At 42.0% G+C, this 24,419-nt stretch overlaps 2 protein-coding genes across 6 annotated transcripts in view; one reads left to right on the top strand and one right to left on the bottom strand.

The window, feature by feature from the left end:
* The window catches only part of LMOD1 (leiomodin 1), a 43,876-nt gene extending 40,812 nt beyond the window's left edge, over nucleotides 1–3,064 (bottom strand). For all 3 annotated transcript variants that reach the window (XR_014022573.1, XM_081298663.1, XM_081298662.1), the window contains exon 1: nucleotides 2,570–3,064. Coding sequence is in view for 2 of the 3 variants with exons in the window: in XM_081298663.1 (XP_081154789.1) it covers nucleotides 2,570–2,830 (261 nt within the window). In the remaining variant the exon portion in view is untranslated. The remainder of the gene's footprint in view (nucleotides 1–2,569) is intronic.
* A 9,733-nt stretch (nucleotides 3,065–12,797) lies between these two features.
* TIMM17A (translocase of inner mitochondrial membrane 17A) lies at nucleotides 12,798–23,594 on the top strand. 3 transcript variants are annotated; one of them, XM_081299378.1, is made up of 6 exons: nucleotides 12,798–12,838; nucleotides 17,024–17,123; nucleotides 17,264–17,327; nucleotides 18,484–18,612; nucleotides 19,335–19,445; nucleotides 23,128–23,594. In XM_081299378.1, exons 1-6 carry the CDS (start codon nucleotides 12,813–12,815, stop codon nucleotides 23,211–23,213), a joined length of 516 nt encoding a protein of 171 aa, XP_081155504.1. In that variant the 5' UTR covers nucleotides 12,798–12,812; the 3' UTR covers nucleotides 23,214–23,594. The 3 variants fall into 3 exon arrangements, with proteins under 3 accessions (XP_081155504.1, XP_081155505.1, XP_081155503.1); XM_081299379.1 differs by having other exon boundaries at nucleotides 12,822–13,165; XM_081299377.1 differs by lacking the exon at nucleotides 12,798–12,838 and adding an exon at nucleotides 14,090–14,118.
* The last annotated feature ends 825 nt before the right edge of the window (nucleotides 23,595–24,419 follow it).

Genomic DNA, 24,419 nt, shown 5'->3' with positions numbered 1-24,419 from the left:
TAACAGTCCCATGAGGTGGATGCTATTATTCTCAAGAAACACTGGGAAAAATTAAAAAATTATAAAAAGAGAGACATTCGTAGTCACACCAGGTTTCTCTGATATTTAAATCTAAGTCCTTGACCCCACCCACACTCACTACTTTGCTAATGGTGTTAAAGAAGTCACTTTTTTATGGTTCATTCCCATTCACCCAGATTTGCAGATGCGACTTCTGCCCGCTGCTCAGCATACATCCTGAACTCCAGCCAGCCTTTATGCCAGTGAATGCCCTTGAACTGTGTAGGAGTATGAGGATCAGAACAGCCTAACTCCATGATCCTGAAGGCAGTTCCTTTTTTTTTTTTAGTTGTTAATGGACCTTTATTTTATTCATTTATTTATAATTGGTGCTGAGATTCAAACCCAGTGCCTCACGCATGCTAGGCAAGTGCTCTGCCACTAAGCCACGACCCCCACCCCTTGAAGGCAGCTCCTTAACCTGAGGACACACACACACACACATTCACCACCCTTTATTCCTTTATTCCCTGGCTCTGTCTGCAGGATCAAGTGTGGAACTGGTAAGGGGGAGGGCAGCAGGGCAGGGGAGAGGAGGCAGGCCACGGTATTAACTGGCTGAGCAGAAAAGCTGGAGAATGAAAGTTCTAGGAGCACAAGAGTCACTTGCCTTCTCTGTGGCCTAAACATTGTCCTTCATTACTAAGCCCTGTTCTGTTCAGGGCTTGGAGTATAGTTCAATAGTAGGGCGCTTGCCTAGCATGCACAAGGCACTGCGTTTGATCCCTAGTATTGTTTAAAAAAGAAGAAGAAAGAAAGAAAGAAAAGAAAAGAAAAGAAAAGAAAAGAAAAGAAAAGAAAAGAAAAGAAAAGAAAAAAGTTCTCTTTGACCTTAGCCTCCAGAAGCCACTGGACACAAGGCAGCCATAGGCCCAGGGACTAGGGACTGAGAGTGAGAGAAGAGCAGAGCCAAACTCCAGAAAGAATGTTTGGGGACTAGGGCAGGAGTCACAGAGCTGCCAAAGTTTTGGTGGCATTTCATTTCTTTCTGTACATTTCCTGATAGCTGTCCTGAGACAGAAGGCCCTTGCAGTAAATCCTGTCATTTTTTTTTTCTATAAGTGATTTGGCATTTACTCTTCATTATCATACTGCATCAGGGGCAACCACCCTCCCAAGGGTAACAACCCGGATCCCCTGGCTTCCTACACTCTCCTCACTTCTTGGCAGAGCCTTAAACACTGGCCCAGTGGGTGGCAGGACAGAGACAGAGTCTCACCTCCTTCACTTATTTTACCTCTACCCCTTCTCTCCTCCTCCCTACTTTCTTATTCCTACTCTTGAGAAGTCAGGACCATGTCCCCTAGGGTACTCTGACAAGAAGTCAACACAATTGCATATCCAGCCAGACATTCCATGCAGACATTCCCAGTTTCTCTGTGGGAATGAATGTGACTTTGATGTTGCGTGCCTCAGTGTCCATAGAAGTAAAACAAAAGACAAGGATTGAAAATGAACTTTTTCCTGCAAGAATTCTCAAGTAATGGATACTGTGCAAGAGACGGAGCTGAGTAGAAGAAGAGAACTAGTGCAAAGTCTTAGCGCCCTTTTCCCCATGGACCAAGCCATCTCATAAAGTCAGACTCAATTGGAGGCCACTTTTGTTTGTCCAAAGGAAACTCATATATGAAAGAAACGGTGAAGAAAAATAATTCCTCCATGCCAATGCAGGAAAACAGAAAGCAAGCCGTGCTTCATTTCATCCTAGATGTGGGTAGATGCTCCCAAACAGTTACTACTTTCTTTCCTCTGTTCCCTCCTGCATTCCTAGCAAAGCAACTTAATTAATTTATAAAGGGCTGAATGCCAAAAGGGGGGGAATGGTCCCTCAACGGGCTTCTCCAGAGAGTGGAAAAAGGAAGGAAGGAAGGAAGGAAGGAAGGAAGGAAGGAAGGAAGGAAGGAAGGAAGGAAGGAAGGAAGGAAGACACAGCACCTCACCCTTCCTGGGAATAAAAGGGAAGCTTTCGGGTTAAGCCATGTGCCAGCCCATAGATCCTGGCTTTGGGAAGCCCATCTTCCCCAACCCAAGCTTCTCTGAATAGTTCCTATGCTATGAGGAGCTCATAGGTCAGGGGAAAGATGACTCTTTGTCTCACAAGGAGGATTTAGCTTCTCTTCTTTGGTAGCTGGCAGGAAACTGCAAGCATTCTATTCTTGCATCCCTCCTCTCTATAGGATGAGATGAACATGAAGGAGAAAACAGATGTCAGGGACCGGGATGAAGTCAACTGGACAACAAATACTTCAAGGACACCTCCCAGCTCCCTTTCTACTGGTAGCCCTGTTTGGTTTTGTGAGAGGCTGTATTCCTGCAGCATACCAACTTCTGCTTATACAACAGAAATTAGGGGTAGGAGATTCACACTGCTAGTCTAGTGATGATAGTTCTAAAGCATTTAATCCTTTGCCATCGAGAGCAGTTCCTCTGAGGAAAGATGCATCCTAGCCAAGGAGTCAGGGTTCTCAGCCCTCCCTTCTCCCTCTTCCCTCCAGGGTATGTCACTCACATCCATGGACATCTCCCTCTGAATAAGTTTCTTGGTCTCCTTTTCACAGAAGTTGAGCATGGCTTCCCGGTTGTATGTGCCTGTGGACTGTTTGTCCGTCAGGTTCCTCTGTCGCAGCCCCACGGGAATGCTCCCATCTGGGTCCACCACGTCTAGCTCTTTCTCCAGCTCCTCCATCTCCTCCGGGGACAGGGTGGACAGCAGACTGTCGATGTCAGGGTCTTCACTCACCTGCCGGCGATACTTGGCTACCTTTGACATATTGGCAAAGTGGGCTACGGCTCTTGCCGGGGCTATGGGAGTGCTGGTGGGCAGGGAAGGGTCAGGGGGGCAGATCTGGATGAAGCCAAGTGGGGCTTAGGAGCAAACCTCCAGCTGGTCAAGGACTGCAGCTCCTTGGCCCCGCCGAGCCACAGGTGCTCAGTGGACACAGCAGCCTCCCTGCAGCCCAGGGCTAGCGGACCCTGCCTGGTCTAACCAGTGGCCAATAAGACCCGGCAATTGCCTGCCCTGAAAGGAGAAGCCAATCCCCAAGCTGGGGGCGGGCCTGCCTCTCTGTCAGAGCTGTTTGAAACTTGAGGACATTCCAGGGAATCTTGGAGCGCTGCGTGACCAAATTTAGTACAGAGCAGTTTAGCCTTTTAAAGACAAGGGGGCCATGCAATGAGAAAGAGAGACAAAAATGCGGAGTCTGGAAGAAGTGGACCGCAGCCTGGAGAGCCAGAAAAGCAGGACGAGGACATGCGAGTTCAGGAACTGGCCAGCCAAGGCATGCCCTGGTCAAACGCACTTTGCTTCTCTGTTGCCAGGTGGATGTTGCTGTGGCCAGCGTGTGTGGCTCATTGACTCCTTTCTACTGTATTTGGTAATGTGCGGGGGACATCCAAGTGTTTATAGCCCCAGGAAAGACACTCGATTTTAACGAGGAGCCATGCTACGCTCCACCTACTCATTCTCTTAAACCAAGGAGAACCTGAATGCTGAGCATCACAGGCTGTGTCTGACCTCCAGAGAGAGGGCAGGGGTCAGTGTGGGTTGAGGGTGGAGGGCAGGAATAAGCCCCTTTCACAGTGCACCCAAACTGAAAACTGGAAGTCTGTTTGAGGAACAGCGTGGGATCTACTGGACTCTGGAAACTCTTAAAGAGCTGTCAGTTTCCATGAGCCCCCAGGCTCTAGGGAAGAGGGTTCCACCCTCCGTCCATTCTCATCTTTCTTCCTCTGCTGGGGCATCTGTAGAAAGACCTCCTTGGGGAGCATTAAGGAGGAGCCAGCAGGTTGCCACCCACATATAAATCCAGAGCACAATTTAACATGTCTTCAGAGAAATACAATTCTGGGCCATTGGGAGAGATACTATTGCAACGGCTCTGGCATGTTGCATCGAAGGGCTTTCCACCACTCATCCATCATGCTGCCCTGCGCAACTCACAGACATTCAATCTCCTGCCCCCCTCCCTCCTGCCACAAAATCCCTTCTAGAAGCCCTGGTGTAAACCATCGGGGTAGATGCTTCGATCTTTCCTGGCATCTTTCCATCCTAAGCCAGAGAGAGACAGTCACTTGATCAGCGTTTGCTGAGTTCAGGGATCGTCTGGGACTAAAACTTGGCTGTGGCATTCATGCCCACTAGTCCAGCTTAGGCAAAAAAGGTGCTGACTGGTGAGAATGGAGGACAAAAGTGAGGCAGGTAGATGGGAGAATGGAAAAGGACTAGAGAACCCTAGGGGTTTTCATGTAAGAGTCAACAGTTAGGGGTTGGCCGTGATAAACATGTATTTATTGAGTGCCTATTATGTGACAGGTGACTGCTCTGAGAACAGGGAATGTAAATAAGAATGTAAATCAACTTGGTCCTTGTCCTTTGGGAGCCTACGATCTACCAGTGAAGACAGTTATTTTTTAAATTAAACAAATAATAACAAATAATCCTTAACTAATTAAAAGCCTGCAAAATGCCTCAAAAGAGAAGTACAGAGGCTATGGGAACACACAACCGAGGAGGCTGGACAGCAGTGTGGTTGCAGAGATACGAGCTTGCACTCTTCAGACAAATAGACCTGGTATTGCTGTTTTCTGGTCATATAACTTTGGGAAAATTTTCCTCTCCTCTGAGACTTAGCTTCTCCTGTCAGTAAAATAACAACTTCCCCTGCTCCTTGTAGGATTGTTATGGACATTAAATTGACATTATTATGAAAACATTTAGCTGATACAAGAGAAACATAGTATTTATTTATTTATTGTTTTGTATTATTTTGTTTTTTTTTTTTTTTTTTTTTTTTTAAAGAGAGAGTGAGAGAGGAGAGAGTTAGAGAGAGAGAATTTTTAATATTTATTTTGTAGTTCTCGGCGGACACAACATCTTTGTATGTGGTGCTGAGGATCGAACCCGGGCCGCACGCATGCCAGGCGAGCGCGCTACCGCCTGAGCCACATCCCCAGCCCCGTATTATTTTGTTTAGTACCAGGAATTGTCTGGTACATTGGTGCAGGGTTGCTTAATCATTGAGCCACATCCCCAGCCTTTTTTATATTTTATTTAGACACAGGGTCTTGCTAAGTTGCTTAGGGCCTCACTAAGTTGCTGAGGCTGGCTTTGTACTGGAAATTCTCCTGCCTCAGCCTCCTGGGCTGCTCTGATTACAGGCATGTGCCACAGAGCTCAGCCAATTTGAAGTTTTAGAATTATTTATACTTACTCTTATCCTAGGTCCTTTTTGTTCAACCCACCTCTTCTTTCCTCTTTTCCTCCAGCAATAACCACCCTCAGTACACACCCATACACACACACATGCACACACATTTTCTCACTTAGTTCCCATTCATGCATTCAAGCATTTATTCAGATACTACTAAATATATATATCACCCTGCTAGGCACCATGGATAGAGGGATACAAAATAATTACAACACTCTTAAAAATGTATATATATTTCCCTTTGTTTTCTTTTTGCAGTACTGGGGATTGAACCCAGGCATGTTCTACTACTGAGCTAAATTCACAGCCCTTTTTACTTTTTGAGACAGGGTGTTACTAAGTTGTTGAGGCTGGCCTCAAACTTGCAATCTTCCTGCCTCAACCTCCCAAGTAGCTGGGATTACAGGCATGTGTCATTGTACCTGGCCAAAAATGTATAATTTAATGGGGTAAAAAAATTAGTTATTCTGTAGGGCAAAAAAAAAAAAAGCAAAAGATACTATTAGGAACTATTAGGAGTCCTAAAAAGGAAGATGCATTAATTTTAATTCATTCTCACTGTTACCTGGAAGAGGCATCATCTTCTGGGACCCCAGGCTGTGAAGCCCCCCTAGCCAACCTCTAATCCCCAATTAGCTGAGAGCAGCTCTTCAGCTTCCTGAGATTCTTCTCTCTCAGGCTTTTTGCCAGTAATGTTCATTGTTCCCTGAAGAGGAAGCAGGGACCGAATGCACATAACTATCTCAGTCCCGGGATCAGCCTCTGTACCATTTGGTTTCAGTGGCCTTCTCCCCCGAGCCTAGTAGTCCCTGTTCTAGAATGCACTAAACAAACAAACAAACAAAAAAACAACCAAAAAAATTTCTAGACAGCTTCTAGACACAAGGGCAAAATCCATGGCTGAAGGATATGGAAAATAACATCCCCCAAGAAAAGGGGAATGACAGTCCCCAGGGAGAAGGGAGGACAATGGTGACAATGGGTCTCTGGAGAGAGAAGGTAAACATTTGGCCCTGGGTCCTGGACTTTCATCCTTTCCCAGTGACACTGAGCCAGGGAGGAAGGAGGTAATCATTAGGCTCTGGGCTTTAGTCTTTCATCCTTTCCCAGCAACAGGTCCTGGAGGGGAAGGCAAACAAATGGGCTCTGGGCTCTGAGCTCTGGATTTTCATCCCAGTAACAGTGAGTTTCAAGCTTTCACAGCTTTTTCCCTGAGTTAGATTTTTAACCTACACAATGAGGAGCGCTGCGTGACCAAATTTAGTACAGAGCAGTTTAACCTTTTAAAGACTGCCCAACCAGCACGTCCCAAGTCTCTAATGATTAAGTCACACTAAACAGTCTGTTAGGATTAACTCTCATTAAGACTTATAAAAACAGACCCCTCCCCTCTTGTAAACAGTTGCCATTTTCTCCCCTGAAAATGTGCTGTTGCATCCATCCTTAATAAAGACTGCTTGCTGATTCACTTGAGGTCTGCTCCTGTTTCAGTTATTTTTGCTAACAATGGTCTCCTAACCAAAGGTGTCTACACATGAACCCCGGTAACTTCTCTGCCTCAGATCCCGTAGTTCCAAACAGCTGACATAACATTCTGAAGCTCTTGGATCCCTAGATTCCCAGGGACCCCTGAGACTGCTTTTAGATTTGGAATATCTTCCCTTGAAAGGCACCACAGCTGGGACTGTATAGCTTCCTCCAGGCCCTGCCACCAGGGGCCACACAGGTATGGTGGCCATGGTTGCCCAGGCTCAGAATCCTCTTCCATCTGAAACAAATTCATCCTGGGGGTCAGGAGATTCTGGCTTGGCCTATTCCTCACAGAAAATTAAGCATGTTGTGTGGAGAGGGAAAAAAGAAGAAAGAGACTCTTAAGTTCCAGTTGAATATATGGTGGGGGCTGGGGATGTAGCTCACTGGTAGAGCACTTGCCTAGTACATGTGAGGCCCTGAGTTCAATCCATGGGACTGCAAAAACAAAAGGAAAATTTTGGTGGGATGGGAGAGGGATAGTGAGGATCCAGACTCATTTAACTAAGGCTTAGGTGGCTCTTAATGAGACTGGAATTCCCCAGGAAAGTCACATCTTCTGGAATATAGGGTGGTAGTATAGTATAGTGGACAAGATCACAGGCTCTGGAGTCAAATTATATGGGTTCAAATGAGTTGTGTAACCCTGGGTAGGTTATTTAACCTTTCTGAGGCATAGGAAATGGAAAATTAGGATATTAAAAGTATTTACCTAATACTGTCTCGTAGAGTTATGGAGATATTAAGTTAAATTGCTGAGGGCCATTACCAAGTAGGAAATTTCCTTGCCAGCGTACCCCATGTTAATGATTTCGCTGTTGACATTGCATGTTAGGTGACCCTGCCCAAGGACGAGGGTGGATCCAGGATTAGGGTGTATCCTGCAGTTTGAGGAAGTATCCCAGTCCTTGGGTTTAAGGCGTTCCCAGTTTAAGACCTTGTATTTTAGGGAAGTTCTATGTTGAGGATTATTGCTGCTGGAATTAGGGCGTTCCTGCTGCCTAAGCTCCTGTTGAACTCTCGTGAGATTCAGAGAGCATTTTGGGAAGGAAGCCTCGTGGAGTAGGTGAATTGGGTGGCAGCAGAACTGGGATTGCCCCAGAACGTGTGTGGAGGCCGGTGTGAGTTCGGGAATAAAGAATTGCTGTTTGAATCTACAAAGCTGTGTGGTGGCTCGTGATTCTGTGCCCAGCCAAGACTGCGGCATTAAATAAGATAACACATACAAAGTACTAACAGTAGCAGCATCAGGCATGAAGTAAGCACTCAACAATTCTTGCTATATAGTTCTTTCATACATACATATGTATTTACATATAAGGATATAGATATACAGATGGATAGATATGCTCTGATGTAAATATAACTAAAGCAGGGGCCAAAGTAAGTCACAAAAGAGATTTTTTTTTTCACTGGTTTCTCTCTCTCTCCTTTCTTTCTTTTTTTTTTTTTTCTTTTTTTTTTTTTTTTTTTTTGGTACTGGTGATTGAACCCAGTGACATCCCCAGCCCTTTTTTATTTTTTGAGACAGGGTCTCATTAAGTTACTGAGGGCCTTGCTAAATTGCTGAGGCTGACCTTGAACTTGTGAGTCTCCTGCTTCAGTCTCCAGAGTCACTGGGATTACAGGTATGTTCCACCTCACCTGGTGACACCGGTTCTCTTTTGGGGGTTGTGAGTAGTTTCTCTAGAAGGAAGCAGCAGTCTTTGTCTGGAAGCCAGCCACTTGGCTGTTCTAACACTCCTGATATGAGCAGAAGTGTTGGAGGGGAGCTCTGAGATAACACAAGTCCTACTACAGGCTTCCTGAAAGGAGAACCAGGAGAGGAAAAATGGCTGAAAAGGGACAAGAGATTATTGTCCCCACCTTTACGTGGGCTAAGCTAAAACCCCTCTGCCCGCCAGATTGGCCCTAGTCACAGACTAGAACTCCAAACCCAAGAACTGGCTATGGCTTAAGGTCTCACTTAACTGTGCCAAGCTAGTTTTTTGGTGACTTGACCAGGCAAGACTGGGGATGGGGCACATACCTGACCTGGGATGTAGGTGGAACTCTTTAGGCCACAGTAGCCTCTGGTTCAACAGAACTCAATCTATTGAGGTTCAGGAACTTCTAAGTCAACTCAAGTACTGAGTGGTCAGGAGAGGCAGATTCTGAAAATGTCCATCCCACCAGTATCTGATCACAAAGGGTTCTAGAAAGAGTTCTATCTATACTTGAAAACTTTCGATAAAACTCACCTTGGTGTTTAGAATCACCAACTCCAACTCCCCCCACATTCATGGTGGGTTTTCTCTCAAATACCTCCACTGCTTTCTTTCATCATCCCTTCTTATCACTGTTTCTTCACTGAGGACCACTGAAATCCCTCAGGCTTAGAGATTAGAGTACCAAGATCTTTTATTCCAAAAGGTTTCTTGATTCAACACCCTGGAACCAAGGATATTTTTGAGGGAAAGGTGACATGTTCTTCAACAAAGCCTAAGTCCCAGGCTTTCCCAGGAAAAAATAATCCTGTTACCTGTTGCAGTTAAAAATGAACAAGCTGAGCCAGGCTCAGTGGCACACGCCTGTAATCCCAGCGGCATGGGAGGCTGAGACAAGAGAATCATGAGTTCAAAGCCAGCCTTAGCAATGGTGAGGGACTAAGCAACTCTGTGAGACTCTGTCTCTAAATAATATACAAGAATAAGGCTGGGGATGTGGCTCAGTGGTGGAGTGCCCCTGAGTTCAATCCCAGGTACCATAAACGAAATAACAACAACAACAACAACAAAAAAAAAAAACAACTGGGTGCCGGTGGCGCCCTCCTGTAATCTCAGTGGCATGGGAGGCTGAGGCAGGAATATCGAGAGTTCAAAGCAGCATCAGCAAAAGCAAGGCACTAAAAAACTCAGTGAGACCTGTTGCTGAGGGCCATTACCAAGTAGGAATGACGCATCGATTTCCTTGCCAGCGTACCCCATGTTAAATTTGCTGTGACCTTGCATGTGTGTTTGAGAAAGATGACCCTACTCAAGGACGAGGGTGGATCCAGGATTAGGGTGTATCCTGCAGTTTGAGGAAGTATAGTATCCCGGTCCTTGGGTTTAGGGCGTTCCCAGTTTAAGACCTTGGGTTTTAGGGAAGTTCGATGTTGAGGATTACTGCTGCTGGAAATAGGGCGTTCCTGCTACCTGAGCTCCCTTTGAGTTCTCGTGAGATTCAGAAAGTATTTTGGGAAGAAAGCCTCGTGGAGTAGGTGAATTGGGCGGAGGAGAACTGGGACTGCCCCAGAGCGTGTGTGGAGGCCGGTGTGAGTTCGGGAATAAAGAATTGCTGTTTGAATCTACAAAGCTGTGTGGTGGCTCGTGATTCTGTGCCAAGCCGAGACATTGGCAACCTGTCTCTAAATAAAATACAAAATAGGGCTGGGGATGTGGCCCATTGACCAAGTGCCCCTGAGTTCAATCCCTGATACCCCACTACCACAAAAAAAAAAAAAAAAAAAAAAAAAAGAACAAAGCTGGGCTGGGGGTGTAGCTCTGTGGTAGAGTACTTGCCTAGCATGGTGGTGATCCTGGGTTCGATTCCCAGCACTGGAAGAAAATGAAAGTAAAGAAAACAGAGAGGGAAAAGTCTAAGAGTGTTTACAAGTCACTTAAGGAGGGTCTCCCAGAACAGTAATTTCCTTTAGAGTAGGGATAGCTACTCTAAAGGAAATAGTCAGCTGGAAAAACCACAGGCTAGAATCTGGATTTCAGCTTTGTAAACTCTGAGCACCAGCATTGTGATGGTTAATCTTATGCCACAGGGTGTCCAGATTAAACATTGTTTGGGGGTATGTCTGTTAGGATGTTCCCCATGGGAAACAGCATTTGAATTGGTGGACTCTCAGGAGACTATTCTTCCTGATGGGATTGGACATCATCCACTAAGAGCCTAAATAGAATCAGAGATGGAGGAGGAAATCTCCCTTCTTTTTCTGCCTTATTGCTGATCTGGGATACCTCATATCATCTTTTCCTGCCTTCAAATTGGGATTTATACCATTGACTCCCCTGGTTCTTGGGCCTTTGGCTTTGGGCGAATCTATCCTGCCAGCTTTCTTGAGTCTTCATCTTACAAATGCAGATCATGAGACTTCTCATCTTCCATCATTGCATGACTCAGTTTCTCATTCTTTTTAATCATCTATCTATCTATCTATCTATCTACTATTGGTTCTATATCTCTGGAGAACCTGGACTATTCCTGGTGACTGAGTCAAAAGAATCAAGTTCAAAAGAAGCAGATGTAGAAACCAATATTAACTACCAGAAAGACAAGAATAATTAAAAGCATGGGCCCAGGAATTAACTCCTATATGGAAATATATTCAGAAACCAAATCATAATTAGAAGATTGCATAATGAATAAGGAATAAGAGGATGGAAGAGCTTGAAAATTGAGACCAAGGAAGAGCAAAGATCTCTGTCAACTGTGAATTAACACCTCCTAATTGGTTGTGAACTATGAAGGTCTCAGCAACTACACATGGCTCCTTTAGGAAGCAAAGAAAAGAAACTTAGTCTCCCCCACCCCACCTGACTGTGAGGCCAGAAAAATTATCCTTGCCCCATGAGAGTGCCAATCTCTAGTCATTGAAATATTTATGTCTGGAGTGCTGATTAAATACTTGCTCTCTGAATTCCTCCTTCTAGTCTCATACTGTCTCTCTCCCCTATTCTCTCCAGCTTGTAGAATAAATTAGATTTAAGTATTCTTAATGACAGTCACACAATCCAAACAGGCCGCCTTTGGAATGTATATATCCATATCAGATGGCTAGTCTGAACTGTTCTTCTCACATATATAAGACACTGCTAATCTTTAGTTCTATTAAGGGTTTAATCCATGTGTTTAAGTTATTTCCAAGCCAATGGAGGGAACCTCACTTTTCATTGAAGTCTTCTATTTATTACGTTGACTTTTCCATGAAACAAAAAATGTATACATTTTAAAGACAAAAATACAGAACTCCTTCCACAACCATCGCATGATTATTTTTTGCTGACTGTTAGCTAAAACAATCTAATGGGTACCCATCATTTTAGTTTCTTTTCTCAGGGATAAAATTTCTCATGCCTTTTTGTGATCATTAGTGGGGAGGCTCAGAAGAGGCTCTGGAGTCAAGTCCCTCAAATCAAAGGTCCAATTGGTCATGGCTTTTCAGCAGGCTCAAGCAGTTCAATTTCAGAAACGTCTATTGAGCATCTATTACATTTCAGGCACTGTGATTATAAGGCAATGAGACAGCGTCTCCCCTAAAGGAGCGTGTGTAGCTGCTAAGAGATTCACAGTTCACAATGAATTAGATAGCATTAACTCACAATTTACAGAAGAAATGAAGAAAGAGAAGGAAGAGGAGAAGGAGGAGGGAGAGGAAGAAGAAGTAGAAGGAGAAGCAGCAGCAGCAGCATCAGAAGGGTCTGGTGACTCATGCCTATAATCCCAGCGACGAAACTGGGGAGGCTGAGGCAGAAGGATCACAAGTAGGAGGTTAGTCTGGGCAACTTAGTGATACCCTGTATCAAAATCTAAAAAAATTAAAAGGATCAGGGATGCTGTTTAGTGGTAAAATGCTTGCCTAGCAAGTGCGCGGCCCTGGGTTCCATCCCCAGTATCTCAAAAGAAAAAAAAAGGAACCGTAAAGTATTTACGAAGCTTGATGAACACTAGCGGAATAATATCAGGTTTATCTCAGGCCACGGAACTTCAGTGACTGAGTAATTTGAACTCTGCCACTTGGCAGCTCTTCGCCTACACAACCCAGACCCACAGCCTTCGAGGACCTGGGCGGGGCTAGTCCCACTGAGCCCGGCCTGGGCCCCGCCCACGCATTGCCCCCAGGAGCCCCGATTGCCATTGGCTGCGAAGGGAAGCGGTGAACCAATCCCCGTAGACCGTAACGCCCTCCTCTCGGATCACTTCCGCCGCTGGGGTCAGTTTCCGCCCAGCTTGCCCGGCTTCGCCCGCGCGGCTGGAGTCAAGATGGAGGAGTATGCGAGAGAGCCTTGGTGAGCTTCATCTGCTGCCCTTGCTTTTCTTTATCCCTCTGCCCTCGGCCCTCGTTTTCCCCTGTTCAGTCTCCCGAGGTGCCAACCAAACCCAGGCGCAGCTCGTCGACGTGGGCTTGATAACCGCAGGCAGTGCGGATGTGGGCAGCCAGTTGGCTTCTCGGTCCTGTGCTCCCCCACCCCAAGACTCCAGTGACCTTGCGGTGGATGGTGAGGAGATCGGTCCTGGCTTGGACAGGATGGAGCCTGGGAACCGCCCCCCGAGGCTGAGAGCGTCGACTTTGTGCGGGGTCAGCAGTAATCCTCTCTGCCCGCTGACCCACTGAGGTGACCTTGGACGCTTCCAGACGCCTTGTTTTGTTCAGTGCCTGCATGAAAGAAGGGAAAAATAGACCTCTGAGCGAGTGCCATTCTTTTTTCTGTTTTGGTACTGAGGATTGAACCCAGGGCGCTTTACCACTGAGCTGTAGTACACCCCAATCCTTTTTATTTATTTTGTTTTGAGACAGGGTCTTGCTAAGTTGTTGAGGGGCTCACTAAGTTCCCCGAGGCCGCTCTCGAGCTTGGCGATCCTCCTGTCTCAGCCTCCCCAATCGCTGGGATTACAGGCGTGCATCACCACGCCCTCTGGAAGTGCCATTCTTGAGTCCTTATTTGTATCGTGACGTGTCCACAAGGTGAAGCATATCAAATGAGTGGAACATAGATTTCAACCACGGGGTCTGGATAAGCTCTCATTAGGCCAGAGCATCGTTTTCCTGCTTGGAATTCTCTCTTGAGGAAAAAAATATCTGGGAAGTAGAAAAAGATGGTTGGATGTTCTCTAAAAAGCCATAAACAGAAATTCATTCATTCACCTTTTATTGAGTGAAAACTCTGTGCTTAGCAATTGGTTATATATTTTAAAAAAGGACGAATAAGTCAAGCACATAAATAGATCATTGTAAAATTATGTAGTACCTGTTAGAGGTCTCAGGTTATCAGAGCTTAAAGATTTTGAGGTCATAAGTGAAAAATTATATCTTGATATTTGGGTTAATCGCGCCCGCACCTGTGTGTGTGTGTGTGTGTGTAAGAACAAGAACCAAAGTATCCTCAAGTTGTGAAAGTGCCTAGGAGTTTAAATTATTACCTTGCTAGCAATAACCCTGTTACTTTATTTAAGCACTGCCTGGCTCCTCACTTACCTCATCAAAGACAGTTATCCCCCTTTGTGTATTGTGCTTCTATATGCAGAGCTCAGCACATTGTAAATTGCTGTTGGATATGGTTGGGGGCAGGTATAGTAATTTCCTTGAGTTAATCATCTTATAAAAATAATGATATTCAGGGCTGTGGGTGTGGCTCTGTGGTAGAGCACTTGCCTACCATGCAATATAGTCCTGAAGCAACCTCTCAAGTCATCCAATCTTAAATTATTAGCATTTTTTTTCCTCCCTCCACTGCCCACCTTCCACATGTGCAGTATGAATTCTTTCGAAATTTCTGCCTTTCTTTCAATTTTTATTGTTAGGATATTATTTGATGCCTTAAGGCCTTTTATAATAACTTCCTAATTGCTTTCCTTATCTCCAGCACTGTCTAATATAGCATTTGGGCTTAATCATCATAGTTCTTTTTTCAAAAACTTTTAGGCTGCTAGGTGTGGTAGCACTAGCCTGTAATACCAGGGGCTAGGGAGGCAAGACAGGACAATTTTAAGTTTAAAGCCAGCCTCATCAATTTAGTGAGACCCTGTCTCAAAATTTAAAAAAATAAAAAGGACTGGGGATGTGGCTCATTGGTATAGTGCCCCTGAGTTTAATCCCCAGTACCAAAATCAAAACCAAACCAAACCTTTAGGCTAGTGGAAAGATAGGGGGGCTTTAGAGTACTGGATTTTGTACTCTAATTGGTTTTACTAATTGCTGCTTATATGATCTTAAACAAGTGACTTAATCTCTGTATGAACCTCTTTTTTAATCTGAGATGCAGAGGAGACAGGAATGTTCTTTTACGAAGTCAAATATTATGGATTCTAAAGGAAAAGAACTTAGCATTTTTGGAATTCATTGATTGTATTTGCATAAGTGGTTGCCTAAAATATGGATGATACTTTTAATCTTATCATTGTTAGTTACTGGTTCTATTTTAAATTTTTTTTTTTTAGTTAATTATATGTGGTGCTGAGAATCGAACCCAGTGCCTCACACATGCTGGGCAAGCGCTCTACCACTGAACTAGGACGTCAGTCAATTTACTGGTTCTCTCTTGCCTGTGTTTACCTGATATTTATATTCTTGTGGAGTCGGTTTTATCCTCTGCAGCCCATCACTTTGCTGTAGGAACATTTTTGATTTAGCCAGACAGTCACAAACTGTTTCCATCTTGCCTTTGTTTCAGATATTCTCTTGTAATACTGTAACTGCTCTTTGATCTGAAGCCTGCTGTTTTTATCTTTTTTTTTTTCCTCTTTTAGTACTGGGGATTGAACTCTGGGGTGCTTTACAACATTGAGCTATCCTCAGTCCTTTTTTTATTTTTTATTTTGAGATAGGGTCTTGCTGACTTGTTTAGGGCCTCACTAAATTGCTGAGGCTGGCCTGAAACGTGTGATCTCCTGTCTCAGCATCCCATATTGCTGGGGTTATAGGTGTCTGCCACCATGCCTGGCTTTATCCATTTTTTTAAATGCTGATTTATTTCAGCTTCAACTAATTGTAATGTTACGTAGGGTAAAAAAAAACAATCTTAGACTTAGAAAGTGAATTTAACTACTCACAGACTTTAATAAGCCAGATTCTTAGAATATTAGTTCTATTCTAGTTATCAATCTCCAACCAGCAAGTATTGTTGAATTTATAAGCTTAAGAGCAGGTAGCTCATTGTAGTGATTTTCCCTTGAGACTAGATAAAAGAAAATGAATTTAACTACTCATAGAATTTTATAAGCCAGGTTCTTAGAATAATAGTTCTGTTCTACTTATCAAATTACTCAGATTTTAGTGTTGCATGAGTTAGGGTGCTACATTTGGAAGCTGGGTTACAAATTTAACCTCAAATTACTGTATATTATTCCAGTGTGTTAAAAGGATATCATGTAGACTACAGTTTCAAATGCTTAGTTAGATTCCATAAGCCTGGGGAGAACTGCACACTTTTAAATTTTGTTTTTGTCTGTAATTACTAAATCTATTCACTGAGTCTCAGCTTTGAAATTTATTGCAGCTGGAGAACTTAACCCTGATCTCTAAGAGACTGAATCAGCATTGTTAATTACAGCATAATTTCCCGAGTATTTGTTTATTTGCTTTTGCACAGTGCCTGATTTACAATACATTTGGTAATTGTAAGTGAATGAATAAAGTCCTGTTAAAATTAGGGAATTAGGGGCTGGGGTTGTAGCTCGGCAGTAGAGCACTTGCCTAGCATGTGCGAGGCCCTGGGTTTGATCCTCAACACCACATAAAAATAAATAAATAAATAAAATAAAGGTATTGTGTTCAACTACAACTAGAAAATAAATATTTTTAAAGAATATGAAATTAATGCCAGTTCTGTTACTTCTAGCTTAGATGACTTGGGGTTGAATAGATATGGATATTATCAGTGTCCTTTATCTTTGTGTGTGTATATGTCTCTCTGTCTCTTTCTCTCTCTATATACACACATTATTATTATTTGTACTGGGGATTGGACCCAAGTTGCTCTATGACTGAACTATATCCCCAGCCTTTTTTTTTTTTTTTTTTTTTTTGAGAGAGAGAATTTTTTTTTAATATTTATTTTTTAGTTTTCGGTAGACACAACATCTTTATTTTATTTTTTATGGGGTGCTGAGGATCGAACCCAGCGCCCTGCGCATGCCAGGCGAGCGCGCTACCGCTTGAGCCACATCCTCAGTCCCCCCGGCCCTTTCTTATTTTTTTATTTGAGATAGAGTCTTGCTATGTTGCCCAGGCTGGCCTTGAATTCATGGTCCTGCCTCATCCTCCTGAGTAGCCGGGATTACAGTTGTGGGCCACCATGCCTAACTACATATATAAAATATATATATACATACGTATATATTTTATAGACCACATATTTGCTGATTGCAGTGGATCCTGAATTGGAATCTGTTGTATCCCTTATTGTGTTAGCAAAGAAAGTTTTATGGCTTATGAATGAGAAATAAGGTAATTTTTTTTCCTCCTCTGTCCTTAGCCCCTGGCGAATTGTGGATGACTGTGGTGGGGCCTTTACGATGGGTACCATAGGTGGTGGTATCTTTCAAGCAATCAAAGGTTTTCGAAATTCTCCAGTGGTAAGTAGGGGATTGGTCTTATATATCTTCCCTGGAAATTGGAGTTTGATAATATTTCTGACATCCCCATTAGCAGGTTAGTAATGTCTTACACATCTAATGTGTAGTAATCTGGACCAATTCCTTTTGTTTTGTGATAGGGAGTAAACCACAGACTACGAGGGAGTTTGACAGCTATTAGAACCAGGGCTCCACAATTGGGAGGTAAGCAGTATTTCCATTTGTACTCTAGTCTGTTTTTTTCTGTTAATTTGATGATGAAACTATTATATATATATTTTTTTGTTAGTGAGGATTTTAGTTTAACATCTTGTCACAAACTAGGATCCCTATAAGTTCTTGATTTATGTGTGGGAAAGTTAACTGAATTATTGCATATACTTGAGAATCTTGTGTCTATCCTTCAGATGTTCAGGGTTTAAAAATTTTTTTCCCTTTCCCTGCTCCAGAAAAAACAAAACAACAGTGTGTTGGCAAGTCAGTAATAAATAGTTTCTGGAGTAATGTAAAGTTGAAGAGAATGTGATCTGAAGGGTTAGGATTTCATAAGAGAGAAACTGATCAAGCTGGTTGGGTTTTTCTCCAAGGTTCTCTTTTACTCATTGTGCAAGCATTGGTGCTTACATTGTGCTTATAAAACTTGGTTATTCAGAAGCTGAGAAAAGGGAGATGAAAAAATGGAAATTATATTCACATACAAAGATTATAGCCAAGTGGAGACAACTGTTTTCTTAAGACATAAGAAAACTTTTTACTTGTCATTCCTTAGAAGTGAAAATTGTAATGCAGCTGTGGTGGCATACACTTGTAATTTTAGCAACTTGGGAGACTGAGGCAGGAGGATCCCAAGTTTGAGCCCAGCCTCAGCAATTTAGCAAAACCCTCAGCAACTTAGACTGTATCTCAAAATAAAAAGTGCCAAGGAGGTGGCTCAGTGGAAGAACACCCCTGGGTTCAATATATATAGTACCAAAAAAAGAAAGAAGGAAAAATTTAGGGCTGAGGATGTAACTGGAGTGGCAAGTCATCCCTTGCCTAATGATCCACAGTACCACCAAAAAGAAAAGATAAAGTGGGGCTGGGGATGTGGCTCAAGTGGTAGCACGCTCGCCTGGCATGCGTGCGGCCTGGGTTCAATCCTCAGCACCACAAACAAACAAAGATGTTGTGTCCGCCGAGAACTAAAATGTAAATAAAATATTTAAAAAAAAATAAAGATAAAGTATTCTGACTTTTGTTCAGTGTTTGTACATATTTGGAGTGTGAGAATTTCACAAATGTGGTAAATGTTGTTTCAAATGAACAGTTTAAGGGTTAAAAGAAATTTTATGTGTATTTGTTTGTTTTTATGATGAAATAGGTAGTTTTGCAGTTTGGGGAGGCCTGTTCTCTATGATTGATTGTAGTATGGTTCAAGTCAGAGGAAAAGAAGATCCCTGGAACTCCATCACTAGTGGTGCCTTAACAGGAGCTATACTGGCAGCAAGAAGTAAGCAATCATTATAGACAGACTTTTTGGGAAGCCCTCTCCTGTCTTAATTTAGTGACATCTGTAAGATAAAAAATGAACATTGCTTAATTTGATGTAGCATGAATATATGTGGTCATTTGAGGGGGAAAAAAAAGTGTAACGGTATGTATTTGGAATGTTTGAGGATATAACATGGATTTCTAACCCGTGCATGAGAATGGTTAAGAGCACTACATACAGGTCCTGCTCAGGTCATTTATTACCTGTATGACCAGGCAGTCTGCCAAACTTTTTGTACTGTGATTTCATCATTACTCTAGAATTAATAATAGTACCTGCCACATTGAATAAAAAGCTTAAAAACAACTTCTGGATCTTTGAGACAGAGAGCAAACCAGAATTCCTTTGGACTTTGTGGTTTAGCCTAGGGGTGAGCAAACTTTTTTTGTAAAAGGCCAGATAGATAGTAATTATTTTAAGCTTTGTGGACTTTGTGATCCTTGCCACAACGAATTAGCTCTGCTGTCATAGTGTGAAAGCATCCATAGCTAATGTATAAGTGAAAGAACATGGCTGTGTTCTGATACAACCTATTTTCAAAAGTAGGCAGTGGCCTGAATTAGACCTGTGGGCCATAGTTTGCTGACTGTGGGTCCTAGACAATGAGAAAGAGTTTGGGAATGGGAATGCCATACAGATAGCACTTTTGTTTAAAGTAATCTCTTTGTTATTGTCTTCAGATGGTCCAGTGGCCATGGTTGGGTCAGCTGCAATGGGTGGCATTCTCCTAGCTTTAATTGAAGGAGCTGGTATCTTGTTGACAAGATTTGCCTCTACACAGTTTCCCAATGGTGAGTCTTCTTTCTTCTTAATACCGTAGCTCTTTGGAATGGTTTCCTAAATTTTATTTTATTTTTTTAAAAAAATGAGCTTTTTTCTTTCTTTTTTTTTTTTTTTAATGGTGCTGGGGATTGAACCCAGGGCCTTGTGTATTTGAGGTAAGCACTCTACCAACTGAGCTGTATTCCCTGGTTTCCTAATGTTAAGAAAGAATATTTTGTCTGCTAAAATGGGATAGTTTGATTTCTACATTAGGTATTAACATGCTGAAATTCATGAAGACCATGATAATAGGCTCAATTTCTAGTTAAAAAAGTGAACATGAACATAATCTAAATTTGGTGATGTTTAGTTAACCACATTGACAGAAATTCTTTCGTTTTAATTTGCTGTTGGTCTTTCTTTATGGCTCTCGGGTTTTATCGGTGCTTCTTTGCTTATTCTAAGAAATTTCTAGTCATTTTATCTGGGCCCAGTGGTTCATGCCTGTAATACCAGCTATTTGGGAGGCTGAGGCAGGAAGATCACAAGTTCAAGGCGAGCCTCAGCAATTAGTGGGACCCTGTCTCAAAAAATAAAAAAAGGTCAGTCCCCAGCACTGCAAAAAAACATTCAAACAAACAAAAATAAAGTGCTGGGAATGTATCTTAGTGGTAGAACATCCTTGGGTTCAATCCCCAGTACCACAAAAAAAAAAAAAAAAGAAAGAAAGAAAAGACAGCCCTTACCTACTCTTGAAGACTTACATTCTCTTGGGGTAACATTAACAGTTCAATGGATTATTTAAAACAATATTGCTTGTTTTGAAGAAAATAAAATGTAGAGTAGTAGAAGGTAGCTTATATTTTGGAGGGTAGCGTTAGGATTGTAAGGAAAGTCTCTTTGAGAAATTGGTCATGTAATTTGTTGCTGATTGTTCCTCTTGTCTGTTGCATAGGGAAAAAGTTAAATTGTGGATTCAGTGATCATTCCATGGTCATGGAATATCTACTCAGCCATTAACTTGTACAGTTTATTATAACTGTTAAAAATTTCAGGGTTAAAATGGAAATATTCCTTGATATTGGAAGGAAGCAGAGATATGAGGGTTTGGGGAAGGAAATGGGCAGAATAGTGAGACATGATGAAAATTATTTTTGGAGCTTGGAAAAGAATCAGCATAGAATCAGGAATAGATCATACCTCCCAATTTGATTTGATTTCCCTGAAGCACTGAGGGAGAGATTAGTATCTTTTTGGCACAGTTTTTGAGAGCACTGCTCATTAGTTACCAGTGGGATGATCTAGATGACCATCTCACTTTATGTTTCTGTTTTAACAGTCTATTATGATGGTCATGTTCTAATTTTGCTTTTTAGTTTTTTTGTGTGTAAAAGACTTCACATGAGGGCTGGGGTTGTGGCTCAGGTAGAGCGCTTGCCTGGCATGTGTGAGACACTGGGTTCGATCCTCAGCACCGCATAAAAATAAAACAAAGGTATGTGTCCACCTACAACTAAAAAAATAAAATTAAAAAAAAAGACTTCACATGAAACATCAGGAGAATTTGATTTTTTCAGAAATTCAGATGTGGATATAACAAAACTCTTATAGATAGAGATTAGCCTTGGTTACTTTGCTTTAAGCTTTTTTCCTCAGAGGGAATCTCCTTTTGAGTAATCAAAATTCAGCATTTATATAGAAGCAACCTAAAAGTGGCACATTTATTTTTAGACAAGAGATATGCTTTTAAAATGTTGTATAGGGGGAAGATCTTTGAGAAGTAATCATATTTTTCTAATTAACTTACACATCTTAGTAACTTGTGAAGATTGCAAGTATAAGGTCAGCTTGGGCAACTTTACAAGACCCTGGCTCAAAGTCAAAATTTTAAAAAGGTGGGGGGCCGAGGATGTAACTCGGTGATAGAGCAGTTGCCCAACAGGCACAAATCCCTGGCTATTCAGCCCACAACACTGCAAAACAACAAAACCAAAAAAGAAAGTAAGTTCTTAAAATAATGAAAAAGAGATTAGCTAGACCTGTATCTAAATGATAACAGTGATTATCTTTGATTTGTCTTTTTCCATTCAGTGTCTTCTCAGGTTTTCGGATATGAACAGATATTGCTTTTATAGTGAAATAAAAATGTATCATTAGAGTAGAAGTACTTAGAAAGATTCAGGGAATTTTACCATTTTACTTCTTTTTTCCCCCCTAGATGTTTTTGCCTGTTTCAGTTTCCCTAAAGTAAAAAAGATTGTTTATTCCTCTATGTATATTTTTTTGGCGGGGAGAGTGGTACCGGAAATTGAACTCGGGGCACTCCACCACTGAGCCACATCCTCAGCCCTATTTTGTATTTTATTTAGAGACAGGGTCTCACTGAGTTGCATAGACCCTCACTTTTTGCTGAGGCTGGCTTTAAACTCGCAATCCTCTTGCCTCAGCCTCCTGAGCCTCTGGGATTACAGGCATGCGCCACTGTGTCACATTTTTTCTTAGTTCCCAGGCCCCCTCATCCTTTGAAAACTAAACTAAGACTTAGTTCTATAGCAAGCTAGGGGATATCTTCCTATTTCATTTATTCCATACTTAATTGGTTATATAAATTGGATTACTGAATTCTTTTAAAACATGGCTAAGTACTTAAACTTGGTGAAAATAATTCTGAGTGTATGTGTGTATGGTATTGGGGATTGAACCCAGGGCTGCTTTACCACTGAGCTACATCCCCAGCCCTTTTTATTTTTTATTTTGAGACGGGTCTTGTTAAGTTGCCCAGGCTGATCTTTCTTTTAAAACAAATGGAGCACAACTTTTCATTTCTCTGGTTGTACATGATGTAGAGTCACACCATTTGTGCAATCATACCCGTATATAGGGTAATAATGCACATCTCATTCCACCATCTTTCTCTCCCAATATCCCCTCCCCTCTTCTCCCTTATGGATGAGCATCCACTTCTCAGAGAAAACATTTGGCCTTTGGTTTTTTGGGATTGGCGCCCAGGCTGATCTTGAACTTGTGATCTTCCTGCCTCATCCTCCCGAATCTCTGGGATTATAGGCGTGCATTACTGCTCCCAGTTTGTAAAATAATTTTAAATAGCTACTGAAAAATGTGTGAAGAGGTGGGAGAGATTTTTCCAATATTGATACATGTCAGCTTGTTATTACAATTGCTTTAAAAACTTGAGTATTACCGGGCACAGTGGTGCATGCCTGTAGTCCCCAGTGGCTTGGGAGGCTGAGGCCGGAGGATCACAAATTCAAAGCCAGCCTCAGCAAAAGCGAGGCTTAAAGCAACTCAGTGAGACCCTGTCTCTAAATAAAATACAAAATAGGGTTGGGGATGTGGCTCAGTGGTCAAGTGCCCTTGAGTTGAATCCCCTGTACCTCTACCTTCCTCAACCAAAATAAAACCTCGAGTATTGCTTTTTGCTATAATGAATCCATCTGATTTTTCTGGCATAACATTTGAGAGCTGTTCATTCTGGAAAAAAATGGAAGACATCTGTTATGTTACAACAAATTTGAAGGTTTTCCAGACCTCTTGAGGGAAATAGGCAGGTCTAAAAAGAAATTCAGATTACAGCTCTAGTGTAGCACATAATTTTTTTAGTTGATTGGTTTACTTTATACAGAGACTTGTTCTTTTTTAATTATATAACATTCAGGTTATTTAAGAATCATTTTTATTTCTTAATTGCAGGTCCTCAGTTTGCTGAAGACCCCTCCCAGTTGCCTTCCACCCAGTTACCATCCTCACCTTTTGGAGACTATCGACAATATCAGTAGAACTTTTTTCCCAGGATTTCTTTAACAGAATGAGCTGTAGTTCAAGAAAGATTTCAGAAGATCAAGTTGCAGTCTGTTTTTAAAACCATAGGTGGAACAACTGTGGCCAAATAGGCTATGAAGAGACATTTAGCACTTTTTTCTATTTAAAGGAACGTGGAGGGGGGGAATAAAAGATGCCACATTTATGTATTCACACTCGGATTGCATTTGTGATCAAAATAAATATCTAATGTCCTTAAAAGAAAATATAATAAGTGCTTAGAAGATGAAGGACCAAAGGGCAAATAACAGTGGAACATGACCATCATTTCCTTAGGGACTTCTCTGCCTGGTTTTATGTGTTCTATTATTCAAACAATAAAAAGCTCCTGGAACTTACTCTTTCTTTTAAGATAAATTATAAAGTTCTGCCTTTTCATACTGAGCATATTTCAAATAATGCATGTTTTATACTCGTCCCTCATCTCACTTGGAAGTGAATTATGTATAAGAAGAATTATGCAGAGTCGACATGAATCATTTCACAGTGAAATGCTTTATGGATTGAAGGATATGGTAACTATCTTTTACTTTGAAAGTAAACTATGCTGTCTTGGTTTTGAGGATGGTGGGTACAAGACTGTTAACTTTAGGGCTACTACGTCCTGATTCCTGATCATCAGAAACCTCACCAGAAACAACTTGCTTTCAATATGCCCAATTCTGTATGAGAAGAATTCATGCAGAGAAAATTTTGGTGTTGTGTGCTTGAAAATAAAATATATGCTGTTTTTAATGTGTTCCAAGTCCCCTGAAGCTGATCTCCATAAGGGGTGTGTTGTGGGGTCTGGTTGGGCCTGGAAAATGTATGAGAGTTTCAGAACAGGCAATTTTCCTGATTTTATTGGAAGTGGTATGTGGCCTTTAGAAGGCATGATGTTAGTGATTGCCCATTTGCCTACTTAAACATCTGCACAAAACAAGACAAATCCATGTGGGTACTGTGAAAACAGTTATTATTTAGTGCAATGCCATACAATAGTGAGCTTTTAATTACTAATTACAGTGGATGATTTAGGGTTTTTTAAATTGTGGTAAAATATACATAATATAATATTTATCAGGCTGGAGATATATATCAGTGGTAGAACACTTGGTGTGCACAAGCTCCCGAGTTCAATTGCCAGCATCTCAAAAAAAAAAAAAAAAAGTTAGGACTCTAGC

Source organism: Spermophilus citellus (genome assembly GCF_964194105.1).
Source record: "Spermophilus citellus genome assembly, chromosome: 6".
In the NCBI taxonomy this organism is placed as follows: Eukaryota; Metazoa; Chordata; class Mammalia; order Rodentia; family Sciuridae; genus Spermophilus; species Spermophilus citellus.
This window is presented reverse-complemented; position numbering and strand designations above follow the sequence as displayed.